The sequence below is a fragment of the Anolis carolinensis genome, chromosome 3, assembly GCF_035594765.1.
Source record: "Anolis carolinensis isolate JA03-04 chromosome 3, rAnoCar3.1.pri, whole genome shotgun sequence".
Taxonomy (NCBI): Eukaryota; Metazoa; Chordata; class Lepidosauria; order Squamata; family Dactyloidae; genus Anolis; species Anolis carolinensis.
This window is the reverse complement of record NC_085843.1, coordinates 66,097,435-66,107,864: the sequence shown is the minus strand read 5'-3', so window position 1 is coordinate 66,107,864 and position 10,430 is coordinate 66,097,435. Positions and strand designations below refer to the sequence as shown.

At 43.0% G+C, this 10,430-nt stretch overlaps 2 protein-coding genes across 7 annotated transcripts in view; one reads left to right on the top strand and one right to left on the bottom strand.

Annotated features, from left to right (window-relative positions):
* Nucleotides 1-2,944: 2,944 nt before the first annotated feature.
* Nucleotides 2,945-4,626, top strand: LOC134297431 (uncharacterized). Its single transcript, XM_062975003.1, has 2 exons — nt 2,945-4,049; nt 4,135-4,626. Exon 1 carries the CDS (start codon nt 3,143-3,145, stop codon nt 3,926-3,928), a length of 786 nt encoding a protein of 261 aa, XP_062831073.1. The 5' UTR covers nt 2,945-3,142; the 3' UTR covers nt 3,929-4,049; nt 4,135-4,626.
* Nucleotides 4,627-6,168: 1,542 nt separating this feature from the next.
* The window catches only part of usp25 (ubiquitin specific peptidase 25), an 88,716-nt gene continuing 84,454 nt past the window's right edge, over nt 6,169-10,430 (bottom strand). For all 6 annotated transcript variants that reach the window (XM_062974996.1, XM_062974997.1, XM_062974998.1 and 3 more), the window contains 3 exons: nt 10,057-10,180; nt 9,476-9,671; nt 6,169-6,790 (listed from right to left, as the gene is read on the bottom strand). In XM_062974996.1, the coding sequence (XP_062831066.1) occupies nt 6,618-6,790; nt 9,476-9,671; nt 10,057-10,180 (493 nt within the window). In that variant the 3' untranslated portion in view covers nt 6,169-6,617. The remainder of the gene's footprint in view (nt 6,791-9,475; nt 9,672-10,056; nt 10,181-10,430) is intronic.

Here is a 10,430-nt window from a genome sequence, read left to right as displayed (position 1 = left end):
GTGATTATCTCCAGGATGAATTAGCACGCTTGGAGCCGGCTGAGAATTGGGATGCCTTAGTAGCTAAGGTGCTGCGTTTGGACGCCAGGTTCGAGTCCCGTAAACACTCGAAAGCAATGTGTGCGCCACCTATGCATGTAACCAGGGCACCTGTGGTGATGGGGGAAGAGCCTATGGAGCTTGGGGTCTTTAAAAAGCTGTCTACAGAAGAAAAGAACCGCAGGAGGCAGCTGGGGTTGTGTTTGTACTGTGGGAATGCTGGGCATTTTGCCAAAAACTGTAATGTGAAACCTTCCCAGCTTTCGGGAAAAGGCCAGCCCTAGTGCGACGTGAGTCCAACGCATTAGGGCTACTAAAGCAGTCAACTGAGGGGAGGAAGCATATTTTCGTACCCATTACATTATCTGTTGGGGGAAAGGAACTTGTTTCTACTTTGGCACTGCTGGACTCAGGGGCTACGGTCTCTTACGTAGATATTGAGTTTGCTAGGAAGCATGGCATTCCTAGAGTGCGCAAGGCATGCGACGTGTGGGTGGAAGGAGCGGATGGGAGACTGCTGGAGACTGGGGTGGTTAACCATGAGACCTCAGCAGTAATGTGGGAGGTGCAGGGAGTAACGGGAACGTTTGTGTGGGATATTACAAGCTTGCCCAGATACGATGTGATCCTGGGGATGGATTGGCTAGCTGTAGTAAATCCACAAGTAGATTGGGTGACACGTAAGTTGACCTTAAAGAGGCAGGATTGTTGCACTCTGAACGTTTCTCAATCTGATATGGAGGGAGTGCCTGCTGAGTATGGGGAGTTCTCTGATGTATTTTGTAAAAAAGAAGCGGACAAGTTACCGCCGCACAGGCCGTATGATTGCGCCATTAAGCTAGCGGAAGGTGCGAAATTGCCAGCAGGAAGGCTGTATGCCTTGACTGTACCGGAAAGGCAAGCTTTGCGAGAGTTCCTAGATGAAAATTTAGCCAAGGGGTTTATTCGCCCATCTAGCTCTCCAACTGCGGCACCGGTATTCTTTGTAGCCAAAAAGACTGGGGAACTTAGGTTGGTCTGCGATTATCGGATCCTAAACAAATACACCATTCGGGATAGGTACCCGCTGCCTTTAATCTCGGAACTGTTATCAAGGGTGCAAGGGGCTAAGGTCTTTACCAAGCTTGACCTGCGGGGGGCGTATAACTTAATCCGAATACGGGAAGGTGATGAATGGAAGACGGCATTTAACACGTGCTTCGGATGCCACGAGTTCAGAGTCATGCCTTTCGGACTTTGCAATGCGCCTGCGGTCTTCCAGAGGTTCATGAACGATGTGTTTAGGGACCTAATTGACCAATTTTTAGTGATTTATTTGGATGATATCTTGATTTTTTCTAAGGACGAGAAAGAACATCGTCAACATGTCAAGCAGGTTCTGCACCGTCTGCGGGCTAATGGGCTCTTCGCCAAGGCTTCCAAGTGCGTCTTTCATGTGCCTGAAGTGGAGTTCCTAGGTCATGTAGTGTCAGGTAGGGAACTTAAAATGGACCCACATAAGGTTGACGCCGTCAACTCATGGCAGGAGCTTAAGACTAAGAAGGATGTGCAAAGGTTCTTAGGATTCGCTAATTACTACCGGGAGTTTATTCCGAATTTTGCAAAGCTCACGGTGCCTTTGACGCAGCTCCTGCGTAAGAAACAGCCATTTGTGTGGGGGCGGGAAGCTCACGACGCGTTTTTACAACTAAAGTCTAGCTTTCAATCAGACAACATACTAACACATCCTGATGTTGACAAACCGTTCGTGGTAGAAGCGGACGCTTCTAGCTACGCGTTGGGGGCTGTATTGTCTCAGAAAGATTCCTCAGGGACCTTGCGTCCCTGTGGATTTTACTCGCGGCAACTAACACCATTCGAGCAGAACTATACCATATGGGAGAAGGAGTTGTTGGCGATTAAGGTGGCGTTTGAGGTGTGGCGGCACTGGCTTGAAGGGGCGCGGCACCAAATCGTGGTCAGGTCTGATCACAAGAATTTGGAGCACTTGCAAACAGCAAAAAAGTTAAACCAGCGTCAAATCCGATGGGCTTTGTTTTTCTCCAGGTTTAACTTCAAAGTGCAGTTCGTGGAGGGGAAGGCAAACTTGCGGGCCGACGCCTTGTCCCGCAAGCCAGAGTTTAAGACCAATGAGCAGGTAGTATGTCAGACCATCTTGCCTACTGCCTCTCTATGTGTTGTAGATAATGAGCTCGGGTTACATGACCAGATCCTTGAGGCTCAGAGGGACGATGTGTGGACTCAGGAGCAACTTATGCTGTTATCAGCAGGTAACCGTACAATACTGCCTCATCTACAAGATCAAGACGGAGTATTGGTACGCAGGGGGCAGGTCTATGTACCAGTGGGGGCCCTCAGGTTGGAGGTGATTAGAGCCCACCATGACGAACCCATGGCTGGGCACTTTGGCAGGTTCAAGACCGTACAGCTTATCACCAGGAGCTACTGGTGGCCAAAGATGCGGCAAGACATTCTGCGCTTTTGTGACAGCTGCGCTGTTTGCCAGCAGAGTAAGACGCCTGTTGGGCGCCCTAGAGGTTTGTTGTCGTCTCTACCTGTTCCTGAGAGGCCATAGCAAATCATTTCCATGGATTTTATTTCGGATTTGCCTAAGTCTGGGGGTTATACTTGTATTTGGGTGGTGGTGGATTTATTTAGCAAACTGGCTCATTTTATTCCTTGTTCAACCATTCCGGCGGCCCCTACGTTGGCCTTACTGTTTACTAAGCACATCTATCGTTTGCACGGAGCTCCCGAGGTGATTATTTCGGATAGGGCTCCGCAATTTGTGTCACGCTTTTGGAAACACTTCCATGAGTGCTTAGGTACTAAGTTAAACGTTTCTTCAGCGTTTCATCCGCAAACGGATGGTCAGTCGGAACGGGTTAATAGGCTCATAGAGCAATATTTACGTTGTTTTTGTTTAGATCAACCCACTGCTTGGGTGAAGTGGCTACCGGTGGCGGAGTTCGCTTACAACAATGCGGTGCACACGTCTAGTCAGCATACGCCATTTGAGCTAACGTATGGTTTTCACCCACGGGGAGGTGTGGCGCCGTCGACCAATGTGGTCTCTTCTGACCCTGTGTACCGCTCTTCGGAAATGGCTGCGTTGCATGATGTTGCCCGTCGCTTACTGTTGGAAGCTAAGGCAATGCAAAAGACTCAGGCCGATTGCCGCAGGCAGGCAGGGGAGGAGTTGGAAGAAGGGGATTTGGTGTGGTTGTCTTCCAAACATATTAAACAGGCTGGGGGAAAGTTTGCGCCTCGGTATTTGGGTCCCTTTCCTATCGTTAAAAAGATTTCTTCCGTTGCGTTTCGTTTGCGTTTACCGTCTAGTTTAAAGGTCCATCCAGTTTTCCATCGTTCACTGTTAAAATTAGATACCTCCAGTCGTCGTGGTGCTATAGCGGAGGGTATCACTGCCACCTCTCCGCCTTCGGGGGAGGAGGCCTTTGTGAGAGGGGATAGTGTTATGACTGAGCCTCATGGCTCTGTTACTGGCAGACGTGGGCGTAAGACTCCTCGAGAGTCAGATACTCTCGAGGAGCGAGAAAGAAAGAGACTGCGAGATATCTTTGCAGCACCATCTGACGAAGAGTCTTTTGAGGGGTTTACGGAGAGAATGGAGGAGGGGCTGGTTAGCTCGGAGGAGGATGAGATGGATTGGACTCGGGTGAGGGAGGAATTGGGTGCCACTGGCAATGATGGGATGGAAGATGAATGGGGACCTTCAGGATTAGACCCATGGACAAGCTGGAGGGATGGGACGGGATCCACAGCTGGGGATGCTGTGGGGCGTAGTCAGAGGTGTTCCAGCTCTGATGAGGAAAGTGATGAGGAAACGCCCGGGTTAAGGAGGGCAGCTGATAGTGATGAGGATTTGTAACTGGCATAAAATGAGGCTTGGGAGCAATTGCAAATTGCGTTGGGCAAGGTAATCTGGACGAACGCTTGGGATCTGTGTGGGACGCTTTCCTGAAGACTGGTGTGTTTTCGTGTGCTGATACGTAAGTTGTTTTGGAATTTGGGGTCAGACGGCGGGAGGAATTGTGTGGGCTTTTGTTTGTGCAAACTTGTGCTTAATCTCATTAGCTTTGACCTTCCGTCGTCTTCTTGACGGACGCCATCTCCTGCTTTGGATTTCGGACTGAACTGACCACGGCTTGACTTCCCCCTACTCGGACTTGGTGAATCTACAAACGTCTGCTTCTGGCTTGAACTACGGAAAGGAACTGGGTCTACTCTACTGCTTCAATCCTCGGCTGATCTGTGTGTATTGGAAATCTTGCCTGCTGTGTGGAGGAGTGACTCAAGTTACTCAAAGCACAGTGCTGGCAGCAGAGAGGAATCTGCTGCCAATTAATTGCATTCTTTTGAACACTTTGTTCCCCGGCTTCTGTTTTGTTTATCCCCAGGCTGAAGCAAGCTGTTTTATTTTTACCCGGATTAAACTCCGGTTTAATCCGGTTTATCTTTTGAACGTTTTTCCTTGCCCCTTTTTGCTTTTAAAGGCTAATACTGCCTGGCCCTTGTATTTTACGGGCATTTTGAGTTCTGTAATCCAATAAACTCTGTTATCTTCGATCTTGTGGCGTTCTGTCCATGACAGACATATACCCGACTTTTCAATCTCACAGGTTTAGCATGACAAAATTCCCATTCTACCACTCTTAGATGTATGGGATATGTAGGTCTACTGGATTAAGGTGGAATAAGGCTAGCGTCCATGCAAATTCAATCCAAAATATCAATCCATGCTTTTGGGTGGTTATCTCCAGTATCTCACCTTTGATCCTTAGAAGATGAGACTTTGTAAATGATCAATGGTACAGTTAGATATTAAAAATATAGATTTAAAGCATTTCTACATTTCATAATTTCATGCACTTGGTATAATGTTTGTGATTTCAAACATTATACCAACATTTCTAATTCATATTACTTCCCAATGATAATAATAATTCTAGATGAAAAAGGCCAGATTGTTTTTTAATGGAAAACACCAACCAAATTCCATCCAACATATTTCTAAACCTATCTATCACAAAATAGGCTTTAAAAACATGCATATTTGAACTGTCTAAAGTACAATGCTACATATAAATCATTATTCAGAATGGCAAAGTGTTAAGTGATATGTCATTCACAAGTTTGAAATGATTTAAGTGTAGTATTTCTGGAATTGGTAAAATTGCATACAAAATCTCTATATAATTCTTTGATTTTATACTTTTTTCAACACTCTCTTACAGCTCAATTGAGTATACTTTATCAATGAGATAAATATACTTTGAAAATGTTTTGTAACTTCAAAGTGGAAATGTATCTTAGAACATTTCTCTTCTCTCCTTGGCTTCTCTATATTTCTATGTGGAGAGCAGAATAGTTCACATAGTTTGAAACTGAAATAATCCCTAGTGGACAAGAACCTACCTTTTTGTTTGCACAATTACAGTTTCCAATATCAATCCATCGTGTAATGGGTATTCTACAACACTGACACATAGAGATCATGTAGCTTAAACCCTACTATGCATATCCCCATGCACAGCCCACTCTGTAGCTGAACTGTTATCTAGAAGACAAGACTAATTAGCATTTTGACAAGACTAATTAGCATTGCCATGATCCTGCATAGTTGTAGTGTTGTCTACTTGGACATTACAATTCATAATAAATTCTAGGGACAGAATCCTGTTGGTGGAACTATGCTAATGGCTTCTGTTTTTCTGGGGTCACATAGCAGCAATGAGGGAAGCCAGACATAATCTGCTGGTTCCAAGATGCCAGTTTATTCAGTGCCACCACATTACAGGGGCTATGCCAGCACAGTGAATCTAGACAGAGCAGGAATGTGGTACTCTGCAATTAAATATGAACTGTTACAATTGTTATGAAATAAATGTTAGAATCTCCAAACAAGAAAATGCTACAGTAGAGCCAAAGGAAGGTTTCTATATGCCAGCAAACTCCCAAGTATCCAAGGTATTTAAAATATCCTTTAATTCTTGAAAGAACATGCCTGTACTCCATCTTTTCCCTCCCCAATGTGTACTGCCATGAGGTAGTGCCATATTTAAATTATAATCTATAATTCACAAATAAACAGTTAATTTACAAGAAAAGTAGCCATAAATAAAACTTCTTTATTCTTTGATGTAATTTACAAGCTACCAGGTACCATGTATTTTACACTGGTCACTTTAAAATTGATGCAGTCACAGAAAGTCCCAGACTGAAGAGAAAGTGGTTGATGATGAAGTAAAAGGATTGTAAGATAAAAGCAAAGTAATACTGTAACATGTAAGTGGCAAAAAAGCAGGTTTGCCATAATAAAATCAGACTTGAAATGTTGCATGAGTTCTGGCTGATAACAAAAACTGAGTGCCATGCGATTCTCAGCTTTATTGCCTGCAGTCTGGCTAGTGTCGGTAAAAGTCCCCTTTTCTTCTCTTGCAGTTATTAAAATGAGAGTTAAAAACTATAGCAGCAACAAGCAAACCCTATGACAGGAAGGCGAGGGTTAAAGTACTAAAAAAAGTTTATACAGTGTGCTTAAGGAAGGTCTTTAGAGTTTATCTTCCATCAGCTGGAGTTCGACTGAGTGACAACATGATTCGGGCAAATCGCTCGCACAGTTCATGGGTGGAATAAGAAGGTAACTTTGGTGGGTCATTGAAACCTTTAATTTCTGTTGAACAATCTAATAATTTTGGCAGGAAGTCTGTTAGCTTTTCTTGCAAGTTAGCTGTGAAAATAAAATGAAACAAAATAATTATTTACAATTAACTCGATATATTTGAGTTATCACTGAACAGTGTGGGAATGTCACAGCTATTTTACCTATCTGAAGGCATGTCATTTGGTACAGTTTTTCTTCAACTATCTGATGTGGTAGACTTACAGGTGTTGTTTCCCCAGTAGGCCAGAAACCAGCCACATATTTGTGCTCACTGGCTACCACCTTCTTTATTTGGAAAATGGGTGTGGATTAGGAACCAATGGCTTGTACAGGCCACCACTCTTGAGTAACTCTGATGCAGAAAACGGATCAAGCTGATTTTCTGTTGTTCCCAAACTAGGGTGTGAACAAATGTATTCTAATCACAAGAAAATGGATTCCATCTAAATAACATGTTCCTGTTGAACAAAGAAATAAGACTCCTTAAACAAACTCTCCTTTAGAAGTTGGACAAAGATTTATCCAGAGTATGTCAGTTATGGATTCCTTATGCCATAAGATTAAATCAGGTGGCTGCTGTGATCCCTTTGCAGTCTGTGATTCTCTGTAACTACAACTTTCTTGCTGAAACCATATCTATCTTTTAAAGGGTGCTGGTGTGTGTTCTGAGGTCACCCTAGCCTTCTTTGGTCTTATCTCAGCCTCCAGAGGTGTGGCCAAAGCCAGGCCTGGGGGCTCTTTTCTCAGGCCCTCCTCTCTTTCACCGTCCTTCCCTTCCTTCTTTCTTTCCTTCCTCCTTCCCTCCCTCCTTCCATTCTTTCCACCTTTCATTCTTTCTTCCTTTCCTCCCTCCTTCCCACCCCCTTCCTCCTTCCTTCCCTTTTGTCTTTCCCTCCCTCCCTCCCCCCTCCCTTCCTCCCTCCCATCCTACTCTTCCTCTCCCCATTCCTTCTTTCTCTTTATCCTTCCCTCCTTTCCTTCTGGGGGGATGTTTAGCTGGGAGAAGAGAAGGTAGAGAGGGAACATGAGAACCATGTTTCATGATTTAAAAGGGTGTCCCATTGAGTAGGAGGGGAAAAACAGACCAGGGCGCAAGGAAGCAATGGTTTCAAATGAAGGGAAAGATTCTACTTAAAAGACTAGGAAGAACTTCCTGAGAATAAGAACTGTTGGGAGAGTGGTATAGACTGCCTCAAAGTGTTGTGAAGTCTCTTTCTCTGGAGGCTTTTCCGCAGAGGCTGCTATCAGGAGTGCTTTTATTGTGCCTTCTTGCATGGCAGGGGGTTGGTCTGGATGACCTTGGGGGTCTCCTCCACCTCTAGGATTCTAGGCAATACGGGGTCTAATGGATACACTTTTTCTCTCCTGTCCACCATCTCATCCTGGCCAAGGCTAACCCTTTGGGATCCAAATGTTTCCCGTCTTTCCTTCACTCTCTGCTTCCAAAAAAGGAGAGGAAGGAGAGGAAAGGGCAGGGTGGGGACTTGGGGAGGACCCTCTCCCTTCTGGTCCACCCACCCGCTCTGGCCCACCATGCAGCTGCTAAGTGATCACCAGAGTGATCCAGAGTGATAATTAACTGCTTATTTTGTCAACTAATGAAAAACAACTTTTACTACCCCCACTAATGTCCACAAAATAACTCCTCTCCCATGGAAAGTTAGATTTGACTGGCTATTGCCATATATAACTGTAGATAGAATCATAGAATTATAGAATAGTAGAGTTGGAAGAGACCTCATGGGCCATCCAGTCCAACCCCCTGCCAAGAAGGCTATTACAATTGAACTTAGATGCAGCTGCAGCGGAGTTGCTAGTCTATGATAATGGTTGGAGTTGCTGTTGTAAATGAAAAGAGCTAGAGTGTGAAAATATTTCTAATTTCCAACAATAATCAGAATCATTCTGGAAAAAAGGATACAGAGAATGTAGGAACAAAAATGTTTGGCTTCATGAATATGTTTGTATAATTTACATCCAATTCATAGTTGGCATATGAAAAGTGAATGGCAGAATCCAATCAGAAATTCATAAAGGTAATCCAAATAAATAAATTAATATAACTTTTTGAACAGAGCACTAAAAGCTGAATCCAAAGAACAGACTCATATATCGTCATATCCAAAAGAAGCACATGTAACTACTGTCTCACAAAGAACATGATGGTACAGTAGAGTCTCACTTATCCAACATAAATGGGCCGGCAGAACGTTGGATAAGCGAATATGTTGGATAATAAGGAGAGGTTAAGAAAAAGCCTATTAAACATCAAAATAGGTTATGATTTTATAAATTAAGCACCAAAACATCATGTTATACAACAAATTTGACAGAAAAAGTAGTTCATTACACATTAATGCTTTGTAGTAATTACTGTATTTATGAATTTAGCACCAAAATATCACAATGCATTGAAAATATTGACTACAAAAATGCGTTGGATAATCCAGAATGTTGGATAAGTGAGACTCTACTGTAATGGCATAAAAAACAATGAGAACAGGCATTACTTTTATTATTATGAATAATAATCAGCTCATCAAACTTTACAATCTGAACCTGAAAATGTGATTTTCAACTGCAATCCTCTTATCATATGTATCACTACAGATATATCCTTTTCCGTGCAGTGTTGTACCAGTCTTAACATTCCATTTTATTTATGATAAAATAGAGATAATGCAACTAATTAATATTTCTTGTTTTTGATCATATTATGATTACATGTACAAAAGCAACCAAGTGACTTACGCTCCATTTCTTGTCCAAGATATGAGCACCATCGATTTCTCATATCTTCAACAGCAACAATATCCTTTTCCTCTGTTTCATCCACCAACAATAAAGGCAGACATGGGACAATAAGTTCATTCATAATTTCTAGACCCTTATTTACTTCATTGTCATCTCCAGATTCAAACTGTGCGGCAGCACACTCATTTAACTTCTTCATGCAATGTCAAGAGAAAATACAAAAAAATGTCAGTACTTACAGTGTCCACACTGAACCCATTTTCCAAATGGGATTCTAAAAGTGCAACCTGTGAAGAAATTCCTGAGAAAAAGGGTGACTTTCATAATCATGTGATTGCTTAATACACATACACACATAAACACCCCATCCCTATTATAACCAACTAATATTCCTCAAAACTTTGGCTTGCTGGGATGGGAAAGCGTATTAGCATATGTATGCATGTATCTATTTATTCATCCATTCATCCGATTAATAAATTATAATGCCACTTTGGAATAGTTATATTGCACACTATATGAACCATGAAAAACAAATGGTTACAAAGTTAGAAAGGTGACATTTGCATTCCACTTACTAATAAGCACTCCCTTCTGTAATGGGATATCAGTTCTTCATCATGCCCTCTATACAAGCCTCTTGATGACAGCTCTTTGTTTTTATGATAAGCAAAGATGAGGTACAGCAAGGCTTCTTGAAAACTAGCACACAAACAAAAATGCAAAATATTTTTGCAGAACATTAGAATGTAGAATAGCTACAGTTGATGCCTTATGGTCTAACCTTAAAACCATATGGCATACTTTCTTTTTTCTTCGTGTACTCTGTGAATGCACACTAATGGAGAAGCTGCGCCTGCGCAGGTTCCGACGGAAACTCTTCCAAGCTGAAGTTCAAATTTTGGCGGTAACCACGCCCCCCTTCCCAAGGGGCATATAAGGCAGCCCCAGG

Excerpts from the sequence above, each read along its gene's own strand:
- LOC134297431 (XM_062975003.1), top strand. The coding sequence starts at position 3,143 with ATGGCTGCGTTGCATGATGTTGCCCGTCGCTTACTGTTGGAAGCTAAG.